This window comes from Neofelis nebulosa, chromosome 10, assembly GCF_028018385.1.
Source record: "Neofelis nebulosa isolate mNeoNeb1 chromosome 10, mNeoNeb1.pri, whole genome shotgun sequence".
Classification (NCBI taxonomy): Eukaryota; Metazoa; Chordata; class Mammalia; order Carnivora; family Felidae; genus Neofelis; species Neofelis nebulosa.
The window spans coordinates 11,552,296-11,577,362 of NC_080791.1; the positions used below are offsets into that span (position 1 = coordinate 11,552,296).

At 51.1% G+C, this 25,067-nt stretch overlaps 1 protein-coding gene across 17 annotated transcripts in view; it reads right to left on the minus strand.

Moving 5' to 3' along the window:
- The window catches only part of TMPRSS5 (transmembrane serine protease 5), a 94,998-nt gene that overhangs the window by 57,657 nt on the left and 12,274 nt on the right, over window positions 1–25,067 (minus strand). For 9 of the 17 annotated variants that reach the window (XR_009249462.1, XR_009249463.1, XR_009249464.1 and 6 more), the window contains exons 2-12: window positions 14,469–14,592; window positions 14,043–14,141; window positions 13,428–13,550; window positions 12,929–13,064; window positions 12,464–12,577; window positions 11,705–11,748; window positions 10,840–11,002; window positions 9,482–9,660; window positions 7,336–7,434; window positions 6,751–6,893; window positions 6,324–6,476 (exon numbers count right to left, since the gene is read on the minus strand). Coding sequence is in view for 13 of the 17 variants with exons in the window: in XM_058686765.1 (XP_058542748.1) it covers window positions 6,324–6,476; window positions 6,751–6,893; window positions 7,336–7,434; window positions 9,482–9,660; window positions 10,840–11,002; window positions 11,705–11,748; window positions 12,464–12,577; window positions 12,929–13,064; window positions 13,428–13,550; window positions 14,043–14,141; window positions 14,469–14,592 (1,377 nt within the window). In the remaining 4 variants the exon portion in view is untranslated. Of the gene's footprint in view, window positions 1–4,210; window positions 5,139–6,323; window positions 6,477–6,750; window positions 6,894–7,335; window positions 7,435–9,481; window positions 9,661–10,839; window positions 11,003–11,704; window positions 11,749–12,463; window positions 12,578–12,928; window positions 13,065–13,427; window positions 13,644–14,042; window positions 14,142–14,468; window positions 14,593–16,311; window positions 16,482–25,067 lie in introns of those variants that run through there. The other 8 variants (XM_058686755.1, XM_058686754.1, XM_058686752.1 and 5 more) reach the window with 8 other exon arrangements.

Genomic DNA, 25,067 nt, shown 5'->3' on the forward strand with positions numbered 1-25,067 from the left:
CCAAGGCACTATCTGCTAACGTTGCAGCCTTGACAAAACCATCCAGACCTCGAGAATTCCCGGGAACCTTCTCTTCCTCCAACTCTGGGTCACCAGGGAAGCTTTCTTTTAAGCCCGATTGGACTGGAGGAGGCCGAGGGGCACTAGAGTTTACAGAAATGCCTTTTATACAGAAGGGAGGCAGCAGGCTTAGCGTGACCCACTGGTTTGCCCAGATGGTAGTTTCAGTGTTAAAACCAGGTCAATCCTAGGCAAATTGGGAAGATAGGGTCACTCTGACTGAAGGGCCATGGGAAAGGATTCTCCCTCTGTGAGTCTGGTAACATGGCCAGGAACAGGGACATCTTGGACCAAAGCTGCCTGTTAATGGTTCTGGTAGTCAAAACTTTTCCTCACTACTCGTCCTCATGCACGAGGAGAGGCTGGGGAGCAGAGGGGGTCCTGCGGCCAGCTCAGGAGCTGTCAAGAGAAAATGGGCGAAAGGAAAGTGTCCGTGGATCTTTGAGGTAAGGAGGAAATTCCCTCAGTGTCTTTAGCAGTCTGCGGCCCATGAGGCCCCACACAGAGCCCAGGGTGTCGGGAAGGAGCTGAGGAGCAGGTGAAACAGTGCCAGTCACTGGGCTCAGCCTGTCCTGGAACCCTTCACCCCTATACAAACGCTGGACAGACGGACATGGGGAAAGACGGCTTTTCAAATTGCCTGGTGCTGTCTCTCCCCTTTCCCCCAGGACCCAGAGGGCGAGCCTCAAGGGAGAGCAGCTGTGAGTGCCTTCCTCTTATGGGCCTGAGGAGCCAGAACAGTCTTGGTCCTTTAGATCCATCCCAGGGAACAGGCAGCTGTCCGTTGTGTCCCAACTACAGGGTGTGGGGCAGATGTCTCCGGGGGTGACAGAGGTTTGCGTGAAAGCTGACAAGGCAGATCCCATGGAGACCACTTGGCCCAGACTCCCTATTTGACAGGTGAGAGCCCAAGTTTGAGGGAGGCTGGGTCGTTAGCTCAGGAAAGCAAACTCCCAAGTGGTTGGAGACCTAGATTGGGACTCTACACCCTCAGAGGCCACAGCCAAAGATTCCTGGGGAGGGAGGAGGCTCAGGAGATGAGCCCGGCCCTGTGAGCCCCCCTGCCTTCCTGCAGCCCTCACCCCACTCTGGGAGAGGCACACAAGGGCGAGACCGGCGCCTTCTGGAGCCAGGACTCCTCTTTCCGTTCCGTCTGAGTCCCCAGCTTGCTCTGCTCCAGCACCAACCCCAGGTACAAACCCTCCAGTGGCTTCCCCTGGGCTGCTCTGACCCAGGGCCTCCAGCGCACGAGAAGTGTGCCCGCCTGCCCCGCGTCTTCCTGTCCAGGTAATGGAATGTGTAAGAAAGATCAGCCTCGGGGCGCCTGAGTGGCTCAGTCGGTTGAGCGTGCGACTTCAGCTCGGGTCATGATCTCACGGTCTGTGAGTTTGAGCCCCGCGTTGGGCTCTGTGCTGACAGCTCAGAGCCTGGAGCCTGTTTCGGATTCTGTGTCTCCCCCTCTCTCTGCCCCTCCCCCACTCGCGCTCTGTCTCTCTCTGTCTCAAAAATAAATAAAAACATTTAAAAAAAAAAAAAAGAAAGAAAGATCAGCCTCGTCCTCAGGAGTAGGAAGCTACTCCAGGCCTGCTACTAGGAACTCTTCTAGAGGCGATGGTATTCAAGACAGTTTAAACAGCCGTGAGCAATGGGCTCCAATGGGTCAGCAGGAGGCAGAGCCCCAAGGGTGAAGTGTACCCCAAGAGTGCATTCTGATGTGTCTGAGTAGAGGGGTGGGGAGATCCGGACCAGATATGCTGAGAGAGGCTGAATAGTGTAGCAGGGTTCTCTCTTCACTAGCCTGGAGGGTCCTAAGTGCATGGCCAGGAGAGGGCAGAGCACAGAAGGCAATAGAGAGACTGGGGAAAACCATCCCCTGACAGCTGCTGTACCAGCTTTTAGCATTTATAGCATTTCCAGTTTTGTCCTACTGTGGGTGAGCCCAGCACTTCCAAAAATAAAATGTAGGAAAGAGCTTGAGAAATGTTCCTCAGGAATGGCAGGCCTGCCCCCTCATTCACAGCAGCCCTTCTAGGAAAAGCAGGACCCCACGGAAGTTCTAACAAGTAGAGAGAGCCTGCATCCCACTATACCTTCCAGACCCCGAAAGCACAGAAAAGGAGAACGTTTCCACCCTGGGCATGGCAGCCAGGAGCAACCTGCTTACGAATTCTCCTGGGGCTCACAAGCTCTGCCCAGGCAGGTGGCAGAAGGGACAGACAAGTTTCCTGCACAGAAATGCCCTGACTTATTCCACGATAGTCCCCTAGAGCTCCCTTCGCAATTATTGCCTCACCACGCAGCTTTGTGCCTGGCTGGCCACTAATAATTTATTACAAATAAGTCAGTATTACAAATACTGACTCCAATAAGGCAGTCAGTTTCTCAACCTCTGAATTCCCTACAGAGCTTAACACAGCTGGGCACCCAGCTGGTCCTCATTAAAATCCTTCTGGACCTGAATTTTCCCACCCTTCCTTGCCCCCATCCCCACCGCTGCACTCCAGCAGCTGGCCCAGGAGAAAGAGCCCAGGCACTCTTTCTCCTCATTTTCCTAAGAGTTGGATTGGCGGGTGCCAGCCAACAAAGGAAGAGCAGGTGGGAGCCTCTGAGTCTGCAGATCTGACTGGTAGCTTGATGAAAGATCCTGGGATCTTCTGTAGGTAAACAGGGAATCACTTTTAGCAAATTCTCTAATTAGGGTTCTCTTTATCGTCCTCCTGTGGAAGATACTCATTTGTAACGTTTAAGTCAGGCCATCAATCTCACGGAGAACTGGAAATCTGTCAGAATATTGCCTAAGAAGGATCTCTGACAGGAGCCACTTAACTTCTTCCCAGGTTTTTTTTTTTTTTTTTTTTTTAAATTTTTTTTTTTCAACGTTTTTAATTTTATTTTTGGGACAGAGAGAGACAGAGCATGAACGGGGGAGGGGCAGAGAGAGAGGGAGACACAGAATCGGAAACAGGCTCCAGGCTCCGAGCCATCAGCCCAGAGCCTGACGCGGGGCTCGAACTCACGGACCGCGAGATCGTGACCTGGCTGAAGTCGGACGCTTAACCGACTGCGCCACCCAGGCGCCCCTTCTTCCCAGGTTTTGGTTGCCTCACCTATAAAAAGCAGGGATGGCGATGCATTTGTGTAGGCAGGTGACTCCACTAGGTGATAAAGAACCTTTCACATCTACACTGCTGTGCAACACTGGACCATCTCGTTCATCCATGTCCCAAACGGTGATGTGGGTGTGGAATAAAAAGATCCAGGGTTCACTGGCGCTTACTAGTGGCTGGTCTTGGGGAGATGCTTCATCTTTCTGAACTAATTTTCTTGCCTATAAAGTGGGCACAATAATATCTTCACCGCATAGCTAGTGTGAGATCTCAATGAGGTACACGTGAGCTGTGTTGATAAACTGTAATAGCCCCATGTTACTGATTATTAACCGGCTACAATGACTATGATAAAGGAAAACCTCCCTTTAAATAAGCAAACACTCACAGGGACATGAGAAACACTGAAAAGATTAAAGTTGATGGATTTGCAGGTAACTCTTTCCTGCCCAGGGGGATCAGCTGCCCTGAACCTGCCTCTTGAGATGGGGACTCACCAGAGTCAGGTGGTAAATGTTCAAGCTCAGGGAAGAGGCTGGAGATCTAAGAGCCGGGTGGTGGGGGGCGGGGGGATGAGGCTGTCTGTCACCTGCCAGAGTCTCTCCCCCACCACTTCTGCAATGTGAGAGCCAACTCCCAGCAACCCCTCCCAGGTAATACAGCGACAGTAAATCGAGGTCCTTATTTTTTAGTGCACTTCTCCAAAAGTGAGCAGACCCTCCAGGAATGAATATTCATTTGTACTACCCCTCCAAAAAAATGCTGATAAATTCATGAAAAAGTTGTTATTGCTAAACGCTAATTGCATTTCCTTGGGTAAGCACCATAAAAAATTCATTGCACTTTTTAGAAACAAGATGCCAAGTGCATTTTAATTGCTAGAGAGAAGAGAGTCGGGGAGAAGCTTAACCAGGAAAATGCTAACTGGGCATAAACTCAGAAAGAAATCTCCCCGAGACAGAAGGCCCAGTGCTGGAACAGGAGCCAAGGAGACAGAGGTCTCATGAGGAAGCCAGAGCCTCCCAAGACAGCACTGACTTGGGGTGGGGGGAAGGTCCTCAAACCTGTGCATCAGCCCATCTGGACGGCAGGGGCTCTTTGCTGCAGGTTATGACACGTAGATTCAAGAAATGTAAAGAACTGAATAAGTGAATGCCCAGATTCTAGAGAGAGGAGCAGGAGTCAGATCCGGAGATTTAAGAAACATGTATGGGAGGAAAACTGTAATTCTATCCTTTTAGCGTGTATGTGTGTGTGGGAGAGAGAAAGAGAGACAGAGACAAAGAGTGTGTGTGTGTGAAAGAGAGACCGACAGAGACAGAGACACAGATAGAGAGTGTGTGTGTACGAGAGAAAGAGAGACACAGAGCAAGAGAAAATGAGGGACTGAGACCTGTATCACTTCACTCCAAGACAGCAGTCCTTGAACCAGTTCACAGAACTGTCGTTATAAAAGCAAAGTCCTTACTGAAGGCCAACCAGAGCATTCTTAAATGTCCCCGACCCTGCCCGGTCGGGTCAGCCACAGCCACTTGAGAACATGCAGAGTGGGGAGGATCCTGACTGCATGGGCTTGCCCAGCCTTGACCCCATCTGCCCAGAAGCCTCGGGGCCAGGGGCTCCTCTAAGGAGGCACTTTCCTTGCCTGAGAGACATGGAGAAAGCGGTCCCAGGGCATCCCCGAGCATCCTCCCAAAAGATGCGTGCAGGGAAGGGCAGAGGGGGGGAAGGCGGGGGCCCAGCTGCCGCCAGCAGCATCTTTCTCACCCGCCCCTCCCCCCACTTTTCCAGCCCAGCCCCATCGGCTCTCCTGTTACTGAGGCTCCCTGGTGAGAAAGAGGGACTCAAAACCAGGGCCCGAGAGGAGAGGCCCGGACCCGGAGGCTGGCCTGCGGGCGATGACTGTCTTGTGCGAAAGGAGGTCCGTGCCTTCTGCACCTGGGTCTGCAGCTCCTCCTCCATCTGGCGGGCCTGCCAGAGACCCAGGAAGAAGTGTGAGGCTGCGTGTGGTGCGGTGGAGGAGGAACAGGGCTGGGAGAGGGGGGCCTGGGCTGACGGAGGAAGGAGCCAGACCCATGATGGCCCCAACACCTATCAGCCGAGAAATTTCCATTTGAGGAAACCACCGTTCAGAACCTTGGTTTCCACTTCTATCAAATGCAGCTAAAACTATTTCTCTAGGTTTTCTGTAAGGCTTGAATGAGAACAGGGGTGTATGTGTCCCCTGAAACTCTACAATGTACTACCGGCCACCTGCCCCTGTGCCCAACCCTGGGGAGAGATGCTTCTCATCATCACGCCCTGCATCTGTTAAGTACTTTACACAGAGGACCTGTCTTCATGCACATTATCCTCCTGGGCCCTCCCACTGAACGGATGAAGCCAAGTGGCTTGCCTGATGTCACACAAGAATTAATCCCCTGTTGGGGCGCCTGGGTGGCGCAGTCGGTTGAGCGTCCGACTTCAGCCAGGTCACGATCTCGCGGTCTGTGAGTTCGAGCCCCGCGTCAGGCTCTGGGCTGATGGCTCGGAGTCTGGAGCCTGTTTCCGATTCTGCATCTCCCTCTCTCTCTGCCCCTCCCCCGTTCATGCTCTGTCTCTCTCTGTCCCAAAAATAAATTTAAAAAACGTTGAAAAAAAAATTAAAAAAAAAAAAAGAATTAATCCCCTGCTGAACCCACAATGCAAAATGCCGAGCTCTCTCCAAAGTGCAGGGAGTACAGGCACTCACAACTGCCTTAGAAAGAAGGAACGAATGATGGTCGGAAATACACCCACGAACAACATGAGGACCACCCACCACAAGCCTAGGGCTGCGCGGCTGTGTCGTGGTAATCTTACCTCACTACATCGTCGCAGGAGCATTCGAGGTAGCCGTGAGCTACTACCAAGAAACTGGGGCTTGCCAAGGTTAGGAACGGGCCGAAGCTCACCCAGTAAATGGCAGATCTGGGCTACAAACTCAGGTCCACTCTTCCCTAGCTAATACTTAAATTGATAGAAATCCAATGCATTCGGTGCTATAAGCATCACTTCCTCCTCCCCATCTAGGGACCATTCTCCAGCCCCAAGCAGCGCCCAGACCTAAGAGCTGAGCATCACCCAAGGGTTGGGTCCTTTATAAAGCTGCCCGCCCACCCCTGCCCCCACACTCACCCTCACAGTGTCATGGATCCAGTCCAGGAACTCGGCAACCTTGGCGTAGACACCAGGGTGATTGGGCTCCGCGCAGCCGCGGCCCCAGCTGACCACCCCCACCAAGTGCCACGTGCCCCCGTCCAGGCACACCAGGGGGCCCCCGCTGTCACCCTAAGGGATCCAGACGTAGAGACACAGAGAAGCGGGCAGTTAGTCCTTCCTGGTGGAGGCGCACCAGAACTCCCCAAAGCACGCTCTCTACGCTAGGCCCCTTCTGCTTCCAGCACGGATCTCCGCTCGCCTCGTCCCTCCATTAATCCTTAGCTGCACTACTCGACTCGCCTAGACACCCATCCTCCTAGAGAGGCTGCTCAGACCAGGGGTCAAGCCCCAGCAGGAAACCCCTCATCCCCGCCCCCGACCACGGTCCCGCTCACTGCTGCACCTGGCACGCATCGGCCCTCCCGTCCACGTAGCCGGCACACAGCATGCGGGGGGTAAGGGCCCCGCTGTACATGCAGGAGCTGTTGCAGAGCCGGGTGCCCAGCAGGGACACCACCGTGTCCTGCAGCGTGTCTGAGTTGTGGGCTGCGGGAGGCAGACATGGAGATGGAGGGATACAGAGCCGGGCCGTGGGGCACAAAGCAAGGCCAGGAAGACACAGCAGCTGGAGGGAAGGTGGTTAGAGGCCCCGGAGACACGAGACCCAAAGAGCAGAGCCCAAGGTGGGAGCTGTGGACTCCGGGAAGGAGGCAGGGGTCTGTCAGACTTAAGAGTGAAGAAGGCCAGAAAAAGGGCAGGGGTATAAAAGGCCTGGCTTCAGGGGAAACTCAGGGGGTGTTCTCCCAGGAAGACCCAGGCAGGGGAGACTGAGGCCAACGATGACACCAGAGAAAAAGGGGGTTGGCCCTGCCATTTGGCCCGGGGGGGGGGGAGGTGGACATGGGAGGTAGAGGTGCGTCACCTGGGGGGAGGATGCTCCCCCACTCCCCCACCCCTTTTGTACCCAGGGCCCTGGGAGCTGACTCACTGTGGCTGGGGTCGGTGTGGCCCCAGCCAGACACCCAGCACTGTGAGCCCCTTGGGAAATCTTGCTTCTCAGCTGGCAGGCACACAGCACCCACGGTGTCTGTAGAGAAGCAGGTGGTTCTGGGCTCCACTCAGGCTCAGCTTCCCTTCCCCACCACCTCACCCTCAGCCTCGGGGAAGAACCAGGCCTGGCAGTTCCTCCTCACCCCCTTCTCAAACAGCCCTGGTTCCCGGCCTCCACCAACCAGGCCTCCTGTAAGGTTGTGCAGGTCGTGCACCAGACCACATTGCAGGGGGGGCCACCATTTGCACAGAGGACAATGTATAAACTGCAGTGTGCAGGGTGCCTTCTAGGCTGGGCAGTGCACACCCCCAACCCGGGGACTGAGGGAGAATGAGAATTCCTTCCGAGCATCTGTACTCCTTTGGGACTTCACTTGGGGTGTTGGATCCCTCTTGCGGAATTGTTTCCAAAAGTGTGGCAAGTCCTATGGTTGGGGCCCACACTTGTCAGGTGGCACGTAGACATGCCATTAAATAATCGCTGATGCGTGAGGGGAGGAAGGGTTTTCTTCTGGGTTCTCCTTCAGTCCCTCGAACTACATCATGGAGAAAGATTCCATGGGGTGCCACTCTGTGGCTCTCCCAGTGCCTGTCAACTTCCCCCTAAATACAGAGACAGCAGTCCCAGACGCCAAATTCTGCAGACGACTTGAACCCTGGCTCGTTTTCGCTCTGTGTTTTCATGGTTGTTACCTATTTGCTACAAGTAATGTGGGCTCTCCAGTTAGGCAGTAGCTTGAAGTTCCCCTTTTAAAGGTACTTAAGTGGGGTGCCTGGGTAGCGCAGTCGGTTAAGCGTCTGACTTCAGCCAGGTCACGATCTCGCGGTCCGTGAGTTCGAGCCCCGCGTCAGGCTCTGGGCTGATGGCTCGGAGCCTGGAGCCTGTTTCCGATTCTGTGTCTCCCTCTCTTTCTGCCCCTCCCCCGTTCATGCTCTGTCTCTCTCTGTCCCAAAAATAAATAAAAAACGTTGAAAAAAAATTTAAAAAAAAAAAGGTACTTAAGTCAACTTAGGGGCACCTGGTGGCTCAGTCGGTTAAGCATCCGACTTCGGCTCAGGTCATGATCTCACTGCTTGTGGGTTCGAGCCCCGTGTCGAGCTCCGTGCTGACAGCTCCTAGCCTGGAGCCTGCTTCAGATTCTGTGTCTCCCTCTCTCTCTGCCCCTCCCCTGCTCATGCTCTGTCTCTCTCTCCCCCTCTCTCTCAAAAATAAACCTCTCTCTCAAAAATAAACATTAGGAAAAATAAATGTACTTAAGTCAATTCAATTTAAAAATATGAACTGTTGAGCAAAAGTTCAGAGTCACGTAGGCCCAAGGGTATGTAGCAACACTGGGATTTGGGAAACCCAAGGCCATGGGTGGAGGTGGGAGAGAGGAGCACTGAGTGTATGTGAGTGTGTGCGTGTGTGTGAGAGAGCATGCACGTGGGTACTTGCGTGAGCACTGGGTGAGTGTGTGCGTGTGTTTCTGTGTGTGTGTGTGTGTGTGTGTGTGTGTGTGTGTGTGTGTGTGTGTGTGTGCTGGTGAGCACGCACATGCGCACATGCACATGCATGCTGGGGGGGCTTGCTCTTTGAGGGCAGGTGCTGTGGAGAAGCAGCCCTGGAGCCCGGACACCAGGTTCGGGAAGCATGTGCCGTGTGACCTTGTAGAGCATCCCTCTCCTAAGTGTCACTGTCCTTGTCTGTATATACCTGTCTCATCTACCTGTCAGGGTTGTTATGAGAGTTGAAGGAAAGACATCTGGAAAACCATGTAGCATGTCACGCTGTGGCATGGGGACGGGGGAGGGGCGGTCTGTTGGTAGATAGAGCAGCCAGGAGCTCCGCTGGGGACTTGGAGGCAAGTCCCGCTTGCAGTCCAGCTGCGAAAAGGGCCAGAACCTTTGTCCCCAAAAGCGCCTGTGCAAGCCTGGGTGAAGCTGAGGTCCAGGAGATGGCAGAGCTCATCCGATGAACTGAGTGTGTTAAGGTTTACAGCGCTGGGCGGGAACTCAGAAGGGAGCTCACCTCTCAGGTGTCCCAGGGCCTGCCCCGCTCCCTCCACGGCCCGCAGCCTGTTCTTTCCTGGCCGGTGCCTCACCTGAGAAGTTGAGCGGTGTCCGGAGCTGGAGGAGGGCGACGTCGTAGTCGTGATTCTGGGTGCTGTAGAGGGGGTGAGGGATGATCCTCTCTACCACAGCCCCCTGGTGCGGCCTGACGGCACTGTGGCTCACCAGCCCCGTGTACACCCGCCAGCTGGACAGCCGGGACAGCCTAAAACTACACACAGGAGCCATGCTGAGCCCAGGGAAGGGAGGGGCAGAAGAACCTGACATAAGCATGCCGGTGGACGGAGGAAGCTGGCCAGAGAAACCATTAATGGAAGCCCCCATCACCAGGCTGGCCACTCGCAGGACCCAGGGGCCAGGCCTCTTAGTATCGTCACAGCAGCTGGCAAGATACTGGGCACACAGTAGGCGCTTAATAAATGCTGCAGAACGGCCAGAGACATGAGACACTAGGGGTCATCTGCAACCCCCTAGTCCCTCTGTCCTGAATGAGCCCCCTCCACATTTTGTAACGAACATCAAAGGGGCTTGTGTGACCTCCTAACTCTGAGTCAGAAAAAGTTCTGGGAGTCCTGCCTCTCCACTTACTACCTGTGACCATGGGGAAGACACCTCACCTCTCCCAGCCTCAGTTTCCTCATTGTGAAGTGAGGAGTGTGCTACTGCCCTGCCCGCCGCCAAAAGAAGAGGTCCAAAGAGCTCCTTTGCTCATCATTCATCCCTTCCTTGCTCCAACCAGTATTTATTACGCACCTATTGTATTTCAGGACTGTTCTAGGCCATGGGGACATGGCCATGGACAAATCAAGAAAGAGACCCAGGGGTAAACAAGACTGAGAGTCCCTGTTCCTGGGGAGCTTCCAATCTAAAGGGGAGGAGAGACATTAAACAAATAATTACCCGGAAGGTGATTTAATGACACTTGTGATAAACATTAAGAAGCACAGAGTGCTGTGAATACGAAAGTATTTTGAAAACTTCAAAACTGAGCCAGCACAGAGAACCAGTCTTTGTCTTACTGCTGCTACTCATGCAAATTGTTCTTGGCACTGAACGGGGAGAGCACTTCGCAATCCGTGTCCCTGAGGACGCACATGGGGAGGCAGACTGTTCGATGTGGACTTTTTTTTTAAATTTTTACGTTTGTATTTATTTTTGAGAGAGAGAAAGACAGAGTGCGAGTGGGGAGGGGCAGAGAGAGAGGGAGACACAGAACCCAAAGCAGGCTCCGGGCTCCGAGCTGTCAGCACAGAGCCCGACGAGAGGCTCGAACCCAAGAACCATGAGATCATGACCTGAACCACCCAGGCGCCCTCGACATGGACATACCAACGGCCAAATGGAAAAGGCAACTGAGGCCGTGTCCTCCCCAGCAGCCCCCGAGACTTGCCTGTGCATGCAGTGTGCGGCCGTCATCACCCAGCGTGGGGCCAGCACAGAGCCCCCACACGTGTGCCGGGAGCCCAGGGCCACACTGGCCTGCCAGGGCCAGCGCCCGGGAGCCACGGCCTGCCCGCCAACTATCCGGGAAGCCAGGGGCCTCGTCCCACACTCTGCAAACAGGAAAGCATGAGTGAGATGGTGACTAGGGAAGAGAGGTGGGTGATAGATTGGTCCTAAATCTCGGGGAGCACGATCCAGTGTGGACGGCTCTGATTTATTTCTCCCGACCCTGAATTGGGGGTATGAGAAGGCAGAAATCAGTCTGCGAGCTCACGGAGGCCCACACTCAGGCCTGCATTGTGTGCAGAACCCCGACACCTAACCAAATGCCTGTCCCACAGGAGGGGTCAGAATGTTGGTGTGTAGAGGGATGCATGCAACAAGAGAGGTGAAGACACAGACGGATGATTGGGGTCACACGCAAGGAGCTCTGCAGACTGTCTCCCATGCAGCCCCTGGTTTACCACCTTCCTTAGTCTCCTAAAGTTGCTAACCGGTTAACGGCCTATAGTAATCCCCCTAGGGGCTCTCCAGAGGAAAGCGGGAAGGAGCCTCAGAAGTGAAGACAGATAGTGCTAGGAAGAGAAGCAAGATCATCCAACCAGATCGGTGGCTGGTGGGGGACACGACAGAGGAGTGGACGGGGCTCTGTTGAGATGGAACTGTGTCTGCAAGAAGGTGACCGGCAGGCAGAGGGGAAGGTGGGCAAGGAACCCCATCCCACACCCACTCTGTGTGGCTCTCCACACTCAGGACAGTGGGGAGACCCTTTCCTCCCACTGCCGCCTTCCTGGACTGGACACATGACTCACCAGAGCATCTGAGGGAAACGATTTGACCAGAAGCGCAGCTGTCCCTGCAAAATGGAGATGGCAGCAAGAAGCTGGACAGGGGCCTACCCGAGGGCATGAAGGCCAGGTAGAGACAGAGGAGGCCTCCGGTGCAGCCCCCCTCTGTTTCCCACCCCCGCCCCAAGCTCCAGGCCCCTCCTCATTCACAGGCCCCCAGGACAGCACTGCTACCCTGGCCCATTGCCCCACCCCGGGGTACCAGCGGAGATTGTGGCCCTTGAGGGTTGTCCTAGACAGGGCCCCAAGTTACAGACAAGAAAGTCCAACTGTGCCCACTAAGAGCCCCCAAATGGACGTGTTTTCGGTGGATGAGTGGATAAGGAACTGAAGGAAGAACAGGGAGCTTTGTCCCATGCCCCTCCTGGGCTTACTCTCTCTTCTCTATCCCCCGCCCTTTGCTCTCCTCTCCCACTCCTCCTTCTTAGCAAACCTCCATTCCTGCTGGACCAAAGCCCTCTTCTCTCACCTGCTCTTACTGGCCCCAGCAGCCTAATGCCTCGATCGTTCTAGTGTCTCAAACCCACAGCATCCCGGCTCTCCTGGCAGAGTGAATCCCCACTCATGGGAATGGAGTTTGTGATTTCAGACTGGTAAATGTTCCTCTGTGTCCTATATCATACGGCCAATGTCTTTGCTACCAGCCTCCCATGACAGGAAGATTTCTGCCGGATTGTTCACCAGGAAGTAAGGGACCCCACTCAATCTCCTCAGAAGCCCTACCTGGGCTGCCACACCTCCTCCAGGAAGCCTCCCAGACCTGGAGAGAGCTGAGCAAACCCCTGGGAGCTGTTGAGCTGGATGTCAGACAGGTTCACTCCCTTGTAGTGAGTGAGTCTTGGCAGAAGAGGGGAACAGAACGGGAGGAAATCGGTTTACACTGTAGCACAGGAGATGGCAGTTAATCATGACCGGGATATACGTGATATACAATCCACCCAACAGTACCCTCACTGAGCAAGACTTTGACAATGACTTCTGGGATTTATATTTGTTAAAAAGCAGTATTGCTCAAAGGAGAGAAACAGGCTGGGGTACCATCGTGTCCAGAGGCCAGAAGATGGCCAAAGTGACCTCTTGCCAGTTCCTGAGCACTTTGATGGGGACGGGCAGATAGAGGTCTCCAACTCCCCCTTTCCTACCACCAGCCTGCAACCCTCCCCGAGCCCCTAGCCTGGCCCCAGTTACCTGAGATGTCCCAGGCTCTGGCAGATCCGCAGCCCCAGGGCAGAGCTCCAGCCCTCGTGGCAGACCAGGAGCCAGTCTGGCCGAGCCCTCACCTGTACTGCCAGCAAGAAGCCCTCAGGGTTGATTCTGAAAGATACTGAAGGCACAGCATAAAAGTCACATCCTACCTGCTGAGGGGTAGAGGGGCAGAGTGGCCAGGGGGAGCTGGACCTGGCCGTGTGGGGACCCAAAGAGGCCTTAATGACCCCTGTCCGTGCCTCAGCTAGAGGTCAAAACAGTCCCCAGGGTGTGCCGGATGCTCCGAACCAGAGATCCACTTTTTGAGGCTGGACCATGCCACTCCCTTCCCACCAGAGGAGGAGACCCGGATGCAGGCAGTGGATTCATGACCTTCCATTTTGGTCCTCTTTGCCCCTGGCCAGAAGTGGGGAGCGCAGAGCTCTGAAGGGGCTCAGGGCTGGGGGGAGGGCAGTCTTGCTGCCTTGGGGGTGTGGCCCACCTGTTCTGGGAAGCGAAGGGAGCAGGGCTTCCTCACCACTGGCCTCTGAGCAGCTCAAAGGCATCTCCTCATTCTGCAAGTTCCCGGGAGATGGCTGAGAGGCAGCTGGCCACAGATACAGCACTTCAGAGGACAAGGACAGGGAGAGGTCACAGAGAAGAGGCTAGGAGAAGGAAGGGATTCCCAAGGAGAGGGCCAAGGGGCAGAACAAGACCCCTGCAATAGAGGGAGACAAAAGCAGCTGCCTGGGGACTCACGCACCACCCAGCCTTAGGCGGGTCCCCCAACTAACACCCCGAGGAGAGCACACTCTGTCTGTCCCTGTCTCCATCTCTCTCTGACTGGGAATGATTTCTAGAAAACATCTGCCCTGGGCCTCCCTGGGTCATCCATTAAAGTACCTTACACTTCTCACTGTAGGACTAAACATTCTTTACGCGGAGCCTAAATCCCTCCAGCTGCAAATCCATCCCTTCTCCCTTGCTGTCAGCTCTGGGTAGATCAGAAAGACGCTCTTCCCGACTGCCCTTTACACCCGCTTGTGTCTTGCAACAAGGATCCCCCAGATCCTGTTCTCCAGCCCTCCCCAGAGCACCGAAGGGCCCCAGCACTGACCGAGAAGCCATGAGCCGACGCTCGCACCAGCCAGCAGCGCCAGGGCGCCCAGCCCCACGCAGCCGCAACGCCTTGAGCACCAGCGCCCCGCCCGAGAGGCTGTGGGAGAGGGCAGAGGAGTCTGGGTGCCCCACTCCTGCCTGCCAGCCTCACTCTGCCCTGAGGCACCTCCACGGGGCACGGCAGCCACTGGGCTGTGGCGGGAGTTTGCTCCCACTGTCCCTGCCCACCTCCCCCTGCCCCATCACCACAGAGCCCACTCAGTCCCCAAACTGGGAAACGGCCAAAGCGGTTCCGGGAGGAGCAGTGAGGCTGCCTCTCGCCATCGGTAATTTGGGACTGGCCCATGAAGGGTCTGGGGAATGTGGACAGCTTATCCACTCACTGTCTCCACCCTATAATTCCCCATAGCCCAATCTCGCCTACTGGGCTGCTGCTGGGCCTCAGGCCTCCTCAGTGGGTCTCCTGGCTCTGCTCTGAAGATCCCAGGTCCTGGACCCTCCTCTGCATACCGAGGCTCCATGTGGGCTTGGCCATCCGGCATCAGGCTCTGGGAAAATAACTGTCGGTCACTCAGGATCCCCACACCACGGTGAGAAGTCACAGCCCACTACGAGCCCCCACTCTCTAACCTCGGCTGTGCACTCACTGCCTCTTCTTCATCTCAGACACTCTCTCTGTCTTCCCACCGATGCCAATGCCCCTCCAGGCCTTCTCCGCTCCCCTGGATCCCCTAACCTCACCCACCTTATTCTTACAAGGCCAGTAAGTATCAGAGCGGGTATTCAAACCCAGACTGGGCTGACTCTGAAACCCACACTCCTCACCACCCACTCCCCTTGCCTCCCACAGCTGTCAAGGGCATCCACTGAGTCTCTCCACATCCCTCCTCAGGCCTCCAGACCCCAGCCTTCTTCTTCCCCTCCTGTGTCAGAGTAGGAAATGCCCCTGCACAATGCACCATATTTAGCCCAAGTGGATAGGCCACAATGGGGGACACTGTAGGGAATTCAAAATAAACCAACATGGAACACTCCCCAGCTGCCCCCAAAGAATCTGCAGTGGAGTCCTGACAATAGGTCATGTAAAAAAAGCAGAACATGTTAAGTAACAGAAGGGAACTTCAGTTTCACCACCATTGGCATTCAGAAGCAGAGCTTACTTCTCACCGGGGAGATCAAAAAAGGCTTCCCAGAAAAGGCAGCCTGAGACAGGCCCTCGGAGACGCACGGGGCCTACATGGACATATATGGGCATTGGGTGTTCTAGGCGACTGAAGAAGCAAAAGCATGGGGGTGGAAAAGCACAGAGCACAGTAAGTTATATTTGCCTGAAGTTTATGTGCCGTGAAGAAGAGTAATGGAAAATAAGATCTTAGGGGAAATACTGGAACAGCAGTTCAAAGCTAGGTCTGCAGCCTAACACCTCTCCAAACTTCAGTTTTCTCGTTTGTAAAATAAGAGTGATCACCATTACTACCCAACAAGTAATCTCCCTCCTCTAGTTCTTGTCTCCATTCATTCTCCATGTCAGAGCAATCCTAAAATTCAAACATGAGCAAGTTAATCTCATCTTTAAAGGACCCAATGAGAGGCGTCTGAGTGGCTCTGTTGGCTGAACGTCCGACTCTTGATTTCAGCTCAGGTCATGATTCCAGGTCATGGGATCGAGCCCTGCTCAATCATGGGCTCCTCCCTGAGTGTGGAGCCTGCTTAAGATTCTCTCTCTCTCCCTCTGCCCCTCTCCCCTCACCCTCTAAAATAATAATAATAATAATAATAATAATAATAATAATAAAGTACCAAATGAATCTCTGTAGTCTGATAAATCCAAAGTCCTAAGACATGGTTCACAAAATCCCCTGTGATCTCACCCTTCCTCACCTCTCCATCCCCAGTTGCCAGCATGACTCCCTCCTCAGTGGAATTCAGGATCATACTAACACACATGCCAGTCCTCCAGGCCTTCACGTGCTCTCACACCACAGAGACTTTGCACTTGCTGTCCTTTCTCCCATGTAGCTGACTCCTAGGACCCTTTAAGACATAGCTAGACATCACTGCTCTAAGAAGTTTCCTTCAACCCATAAGGCACCTGTTTTGGCCCTATATTGTGCTCATTTACCTCTCTCTCTCTCTCTCTGCCTTTCCTCACTGGTCTAGGCATCCGTAGATGCCCTGTTGGGGGGAGAGAGAGACAGAGAGAGAGACAGAGAGAGAGACAGACAGACACCAGGTCAGGGATAGCACAGATGTAGGTACAGCCTTACCATTTGGGTCAGTGGCACCAATGTAAAGCCTCAGGGTCTGCTAGTCAGGGTTCTGCTCCTGTTCTTGGATCAGCATTAATTAAATAGCCCAGCCAACTTGGTTGGAGGGTGAGGTTTCCCTAGTTCACACAGGGCCCCTCCCTTTATCCTCCCCCCACTACACACACACACACACACACACACACACACGTGCGCGCACGCGCGTGCCAAAGAGACAATAAATCTGCTCAGAAACCATGAATAGACCCCTTGTTGCAGGGAAAGGGGTCAAGGGCTGGGCTGGGCTGGGCAGCCTCAGGCCCTCCCATCTGCTAACTAGAAGGTTAGAAACAGAGAAAAAGGTTATAGGGAGGAGGGGAGGCCAGCTACTGTTGCTTAGCAACCAGGTCCCTTGTGCCAAACAGTGTGCCCCATGCATGCTAGCACATTCCCCCTTCCTGCTGACAGGGCTGTATTGGAAAGACTGATATTAGCATTTGTTGAAATGTTTCTGAGCCGTCTGGATTACATCTCATCTCTGTGTGGGTTGGCTTTCCCAGCAGTGTGGGGCTGTCACCATGTTGGAATTGGGATGATAATGAGGAATCTTAGTCGTTTCTCTCCTCAGGGCTACACCTGTCGCCCCAATGCTGAGGAAATGGGGCCTCTCCCCCCAGCTGCCCTGGGGACCAGTTACTACAGGAGCCCCCAGTGCTATCTTGCTTCAAAGCACAAAGCGGCCCAGCTGGGCTGAGCTGAGCACGCCTGGGAACCACAGCTCTTCAGAGAGGCAGAACAGGTCCCAAGGAAGAAAAAAGACTTGTGTGGCTTCCCCTGTTCCAAATGCTTCCCACGGACCCCTCAGATAGAACAGTTAGGAATACAGGCTTTCACCTAACCCCAGATCTGCCACTTCCCTTACTGTCTCACCTGTAAAATAAGGAAATAGTACCCACCTCATGGGACTGATGTTTGAAATGAAGGAGATACTGAATGTAAAGCTCCTAGCCTGATATCTAGCATAGAATCTACTCAGTAACTATTAGCTGCTATCACTATTATGATTATTACTGTTGAACCTCATCCACACAGCCTTTATTTTTGCTATTTTCCTCTTACATTCAGTGTGTCAACTCTGAGCTTATGGTAATCACACACAGCACCCCACACTTCTAATACAATGAAGAGACAGAGGTCAGCTATGAATCACAGAAGGAGGAGGAAAGAACTGGTGGCGGGAGCTGAGAATTCCCTGGCTAGGCTCTGAGATCCCCTAAAACAAATACCCCTCTGCCTACATAGATGAATAGTTACTGTGTGTCTGGAATTAGTTTGGGCATGAAGAATGAATACGTCACAAACTAGGAAACTGCAGGCTGAGGGAAGACACAGGAACAGGTATAAATAATTGTTATTTGTGAAAAGTGAAATAACAGAGGCATCAACATAGATGTATAGGAAGATAAAGAAATAACTGAGTCCTTTGCCCAGAGGACACAGAAAAGGCTTTATAATAGAGGAGACATTTGAGCTGTGTTTTAAGAAATGAGAAGGCAATCACAGAGAAGGGCATTTCAAATATGTTACAGGTGATGTCAGTGAAAATGCCAGAGTAAAGCCCTCTGAAAATTCTCTTCTTCACAAAAGCAAGGAGAAAACTGAAAAAAAATTATCAGAATCAACTTCCTCAAAAGTCTGGAAATTAACCAAGGGCTTAATATGGAAAGTGTTTATTCAAGAAAAAGGACACAATCTTGGTAAGAACAGTGAGCCTTTATGGCATTTTAATGTTTATTTACTTTTGAGACAGAGAGACAGAGAGAGAGAGAGTGTGAGCAGGGGAGGGGCAGGGAGAGATGGAGACACAGAATCCAACGCAGGCTCCAGGCTCTGAGTTGTCAGCACAGAGCCCAACGTGGCCTTCGAATCCACAAAACGTGAGATCATGACCTGAGCCAAAGTCGGACGCTTAACCAACTGAGCCGCCCAGGCGCCCTGCTTTATGGCATTTTAATTTGCTCTAATTCCATCACCCTCTCTCCAGCGCTGAAGTAGCCTTAGGAACCAACATCCCATGATCACAGGGAAAATCAGCAGCTCGGTAGTCACAGGTAGAAGAGGGTTGGAGCTCCTTCAAAAAGCCTCATTTCCAGAGAGCAGTCATTATTTGAACTGTCTGGAAGATCCCTTTTGCAAGGCCATCTTACTTTGACTGGACTCTGAGCTTGCCCAGGATGAAGAGCTTTTTCCCTAAGGAGGTCTGTTGAAAACAATCAAAGACAATTGTGGGCCTTTATGGCTGCCTGAGGCAATGGATAACAGTTGGGGCAAACAATAAGCTAATCAAAAACCTTAAAATAAAAAGCTGGGGAATAAGGTATCCATAAGGGGATTTTGAAATATTCCAGAGAATCTAGAAAGCATTCATATGCATAGGAATGTGTGCATACCCAGGGCTGTGTACTTATTTAGGAAAGACTTCAGGAAGGTCCTAAGCTCTCATCTCTGGCTAACCTTGATGCTCTAAAAAAGTAGGAAGTGAAGGCTAAGGCAGAGTTGTAAACTTACTGGCTGATTGTTGAAGGCCTGCCCCAACATGCCCCTAGAGCCTCTGCAAAGACTGACAGACTTATTGGTTCTAGGCATCTAAAGCAAATCTCTGTCCAGTCTTTAGCTGACCACTAAGCTGACTGAGCAGGGACTTCAGTGGCCACACATGACAAAGAATACATAGACATTACAGAATTTGTTCAGAAAAGTCACTAAACAAACAACATCAACAATAAACACCAGGGAAGAGGGAGAATCTGATTTCCAGAATTGATGTGTTATATCATTTAAAATCCAGTTTCCAACAACAAATGGTGAGGCATGCGCACACACACACACACACACACACACACACACACACAATAAGAAAGTATGGCCCATATTCAGGGGGTAGGGAAGCAATCAATAAAGGGGTTCTGGTTCAAGATGATGATATACAAAAAGCTCCTGAACTCACTTCTTTCCACAGACACAGCAAACCTACAGCTACACACAGAGCAATGGAGCTCACTTCCAAGTTCCTTCCATGGAAGGCCTGAGCATCTTGTTCACCTTACAACTCATGTAAGTTATAATACGGTGACTGTAGTTTATAACACTGCAACGTATGATTAGATTTTGCTAAGAGTATATAACTTAAATGTTCTCACCAAAAAGTAAGTAAACAAATATGTCTACAAGTAAGTAAACAAATATGTCTAAAACAGGTGATAGATGTGTTAATAAACTAGACGAGAGGAACCCTTTCACAATGCACATAGACATCAACATCATTAAGATGCACACTTTAATTTTACAATCGCAAGTTTGTCAATCATAAGCCTCCATAAAACTGAAAAAAAAAGTGTGGGTTTTAGATTACACTGAGACCGGCCTCTTCCTGGCCATCCTTCTCTGCTCTGCTACCTAAGAAGGCTCCCTTCTCTTTCTCTCTGCTACTCCTTCCTTCCCAGATGAGCTATTCTGAGGGCCCTGGCTGTTTCCCTGGTTTGGACAGAATACCACCACCAGGGTAAGGCAGCAGGAGCCTATGGTGCAAAGTGTAAGGAGGTAGTCACTAGCAAGCGGAGTGTTAGTACCTGACTACTCTAAGAGTGATGCCTCCTTAAATTTTGTGCCATAGGGTGAGCCATCTGAAAACCAGCTGAAGCGTGACCCCTCTGCACAAAGGCCCCGGGATCTCTATTTTTACCATGGTGATTCAAATACAGCCTCATCCTAGTTTTGACCCTGCTCCTCTACTTTCTTCCCCCTGACAACTCCCTGACTCCCAGGACCATGTCTATGGATAAGCCTCAACTCATGAACCTTGAAATTTTGCTTTCTCTCCTCCTTCAGTCACTATTCTCAAAAATATCAGCTGTCCTTCAGAGGGGCCCTGGCACTTTCAGACAAAGAAAAAATACCTAAGTTCAAGTTACACAGAATTCTCGGACTTACAAACTTTGTTGAAAGAATCTACCATTGAATCTACCATTACTGCTACAGGAAACTGGAGGTGGCCCAAGCCCAGGTCTCCTGACGTCTGGTCCAGGGTTTCCCCCCACTCCTACCACATACATGCCCCACACGTCATGTCTTCACAGAACATGTGGGCTCAGCGAGAAGAAGGTCCCCCTGTGGACCACAGCTCTGGCTAGCGCCTATGGAGTTCTATCCTGCTCCTGATGTCCCCTTCCTGTCTACCGGTGGGTGACAGCTTCAGCTCTTGTTTGTGGATTTAAGCCTGCCTATGATCTTCTGTTCCAGACTGCCTGCCCTACCGATTTCAGACTTGCTGAGATGGCCCCCATAATCACTCTCTTTCTTTCCCAGAGGAAGAAAGTCTGGCGCTCTCAGTGTAGGTCATGAGAGCACACATGGGGGGAAATGCAGGATCAAGATTTTGAGAGGCTCTGTACGTCCCCTTCAGTGTCATCTCATGCCCTTCTGTTGCTTCATCTGTACCAGGAATGCCTCTCTCGCTCTCATCCAGCCTCTATCTGTTCATGATCCATCTGTATCTACAATATCCCCAGATCCCCTCAAACAACTTCCACCCCCTCCCAGTTCAGTTTGGCTCATCCCACTGGGGTTAGTTCAAGCCATCGGACCCTCTAATGCCATCCCACAGTCTAACGAGGCCCAAGGGCATACCTCCTTCCACCCAACCCTCTGCAGAGTAATTTTCTCAATGAAGAAGTTAATGATACCTAAATCTAATAAAAGAAAGCTTTAGTGAGTGAAAATTGGGAAAATGTGAGATCCAGTTAACTTATTCTAGACCATTACTGCATATTAATAGGCAGCCAAGAAACCCTGACTGTTGCCATTTTGCTTGCATTGAATACAAAGAAATGGATAAAAGTATATTTAGAAGGAAAAGAATAGCTATGTGATCTCATATAGTAATCGGTTGTTTATTCATTAGCACACTGCTTTCTGAGTACTCTCTTACATCTTGTTACTCTGACCAAAATCTAAAGTAAGGGATGCCTGGGGCACCTGGGTGACTCAGTCTGTTAAACGTCTGATTCTTGATTTTGGCTCAGGTCATGATCTCACAGTTGGTGAGTTCGAGCCCACATTGGGTTCTGCACTGACAGTACAGAGTCTGCTTGGGATTTTCTCTCTCTCTCTCTCTCTCTCTCTCTCTCTCCTGCTGCTCTCTCTTTCTCTCTCAAAATAAATAAATAAATAAATAAAGTTAAAAGAAAAAGACCTAAGTTAAATATCCCTCCACCTCCTCCAACAGCCTCCACATTGGATAGCCCCCTCTTGTAGTTCATGCATCACATGCATATGGGACATGGCTGAGGGCTAATTGGTGGTAAGCCCTCAAGACCAGGGACACTGTCTCTTCTTCTTCGTCTTTTCAGTTGCACACAGTGACTGGCAAGTGGCAAGTGCTCAGTAAAGTCTGTTGACGCAATCAATCAACATGTGCACTTGCCGGTCTGTTTTATTTCCTCTCTTCTACCATCCTGTCCAGTCAGGGACGTTTCACCCCCCTGCCTTAGTTCAGACTCCTATCATCTCTTGCTTTCTAAACAATCTCCCTGCCTTTCTTCTCAGCCCCACATAGCACATCCTCCACATGGCTATCAGGATTCCTCCTCTTTTTGGCCTCATGTTTCATTGCATCCTCCCCCTCCATACACACACCCTGTAAACTATATTCCAACTATAGTCAAATTTCTAGAATATTCCTCAAGTGGATGCCATTTCCACTCTTCACTTAGGCTGTGCTCTCAGGCTAGAATGTCCTTCCCTCATGTTTTCATAATTAGAAAGCTTCTGATGCTTCAAGATATGGCTCAGCTGTCAACCCATCGCAAAACTTCTCACTGCATCCCCTAAATCCAAAATTACTGGCTTCTTTTTGTACAGGCGCACCCTGGAGGCATTGCTGGTTCAGTCCTAGGCCACAGCAATAAAGTAAATATGACAATAAAGTGAGTCAGATGAATCTTTTGGTTTCCTAGGGCATATAAAAGTTATGTTCACACTATACTGTAGTCTAGTAAGTGTGCAATGACAGCATTATGTCTAAAAAGGCAATATACATGCCTTAATTTTAAAATACTGTATTGCGCAGGGCGCCTGGGTGGCTCAGTCGGCTAAACCTCTGACTTCAGCTCGGTCATGATCTCACTGCTCATGGGTTTGAGCCCATTTCAGGCTTTGTGCTGACGGCTCGGACCCTGGAGCCTGCTTCAGATTCTGTGTCTCCCTCTCTTTCTGCCCCTCCCCCCCCCCCATTCATGCTCGGTCTCTCCCTCTCTCTCTCTCTCTCTCAAATAAATAAACATTTAAAAAATACTGTATTGCTAAAATATGCTAACAATCAACTGAGATTTCAGCAAGCTGCAATCACTGATCACAGGTCCCCCTAACAAATACAATCATAATGAAGAAGTTAGAAATATTGCAAGAATTACCAAAATGTGACATTACAAACATGAAGTGAACAAATGTTGTTAGAAAAATGGTGTCACAGACTTGCTTGATGCAACGTTACCACAAATCTTTAATTTGTAAACAAAACAAAAAACACAGTCTGCAAATCACAATAAAGCGAAGTGCAATAAAACAAGGTATGTCTGTCTGCATAGAGTTATTCCTAGTACTTTGCCCAGTAAGCAGCACATCATAGTTCCCAAATTAGAAAAAAAAAAAAAAATTAGCTCCATTCTGTCCTGCCCTACACTCCTGTTGCATCAGCCACTAAGGCAGCCATAAAAAGTGGGAAGGACAAAAAAAAACCCAAAAACCAAAAAACAAAAACAACTCTCTCATCCCCACACAGGAGCATGCATTCCCAAGAGGATAGGGAAACAAGGCCTCCCTTGTTCAAATATTCAGACAAAAACTTACCCAAGTTGTATTCTAGGAAATGATTTCTAAGCCTACAAGGAACTATATCCATGGTTTCTGGACGACTTCTCAAGCTCAGGGATAAAATATGAAGTTTATAATTTACATACCATAAATAAAAATACCACCCCAAATTGTTCATTTTGTTAAGCAACTACGTTTTCCTTTTTTAACTTTGTTTAAAAGCCGTTTACTTTGGGCGTGCCTAGGTGGCTCATTCGGGTAAGCATCCAACTTTGGCTCAGACCATGATCCTGTAGTTCACCTGTTCGAGCCCCGCGTCGGGATCTGTGCTGACAGCTCGGAGCCTGGAGCCTGCATCGGACTCTGTCTCCCTCTGTCTCTACCCCTCCCCTGCTTGCGCTCTGTCTGTCTCAAGGAAAAAAAAAAAAAAAAAAAAGGTCAACTTTGGGAGTCATTCAAATTTCTAAAGACAAGTTTGTGGAATACTCAGTCAAACATGGACTACGAGGAGATTTCCCCACATGGTGAATCAGTGGTGTCACTATTGGACACAAAGGGCATTTTTCACCTACTTTAATTAAGACAAAAAGAGTAGCAAAAGATATCAATCATGTGGTTGATTAAAAATAACTTCCCAAACATCTGCTCTAGTTCAGCAATAGCCACCTGACATTTTAAATCAGTATCTAACAACTGATATGACTGTAAAACCTTTGTGACTCAGAGAAAATAAGTCACTCTCTCCATGTGCAACCTTCTCGGATACCCACTTTGTCACCCACTGGTCTTTCCTTTCTTCTCCAAGACTTGCTCTCATCAGTCACCCAAAGCCCATTCATGCCTGTCAGTATATGGTGCAGGGTCGGGCACTGCACAAGGTGCTCTGCTTTCTGGGAATTCAGTCCAGGTCAGACACACACATGCAGAACACAGAGACCACACCATGACCCCGGTAATACGGCGGATGGTAAAATCAACATAAGCAAAGTGAGAGTTTTGTTTTCACATCAGCTTGTGTAGGGGCAGTGTCTTTGATGTTTATTCTGTCTTCACGACCATCCCAGAAGGTGAGCAACACAGGAATTTCTATCTCTGCTAAGTGACCAGGCATAGAGAGCAGAGGAGGTAACTGTTTTGCCCAAGTTCACACGGCTAGGCCAAGTGACAGGAGAAAGGAGAAAATCATGTCTTCTGATTTTACATCAGCGCTCTCTGCCCACCCCCACACCTCCAGGGCTGCCCCCTGCAGATCTGGGAAGACCAGTGAGAGACTGCCAAGGTCAGTGGTCCCTGGAGCGAGAGGCAAGCCGAAGACTGGGGTTGAGGTGGGGGAGACAGGGAGGGGTTTGAGGAACCATGCCAGCTCGGACAGGTGGGGTGGAAGCAGCTAACAAAACCAGCATTAGCCCGTGAAGTTTCCGTGGCGGCGATTTTCAGAAACCCTCCAAATTATGGGAGAACTGGCTTGGTATGTGGCAAGATGAGGAAGGAGGGGCATGAAACCACAAGGGTCTTTCCTTTTATTCTGGTTCCCATTCAGTTTTAAAAGATATACCCAGGCTAGAAAAATGCTAATGCCACTTCAGCTCCCCTCTCTTTTCCTGCCGGAACAGAAGCAAAGTTCCGAGGGCCCTGGGGCCGCATCAGGGATGCCTGGAATCAACAATGAGCTCTGCCAGTCTTGTCTCTGTCCTCCGCCAGTCTGCGAACCAGGGTTACAAAGCAGCTGTCACAGTAACTTGACTAATTAAATTAGAGCCCACTGAATGCTTTATTGACCTGAGACTCACTCCAGTGAGCAGGCCCACTTCAAAGGTGACTATGTTCATGGCTGTTAGTTAACAGATTAAATAAAATAGACAAAGACAATGATGGGCAATAGGAAAAGTCCTGTTCCTGTAAACAAA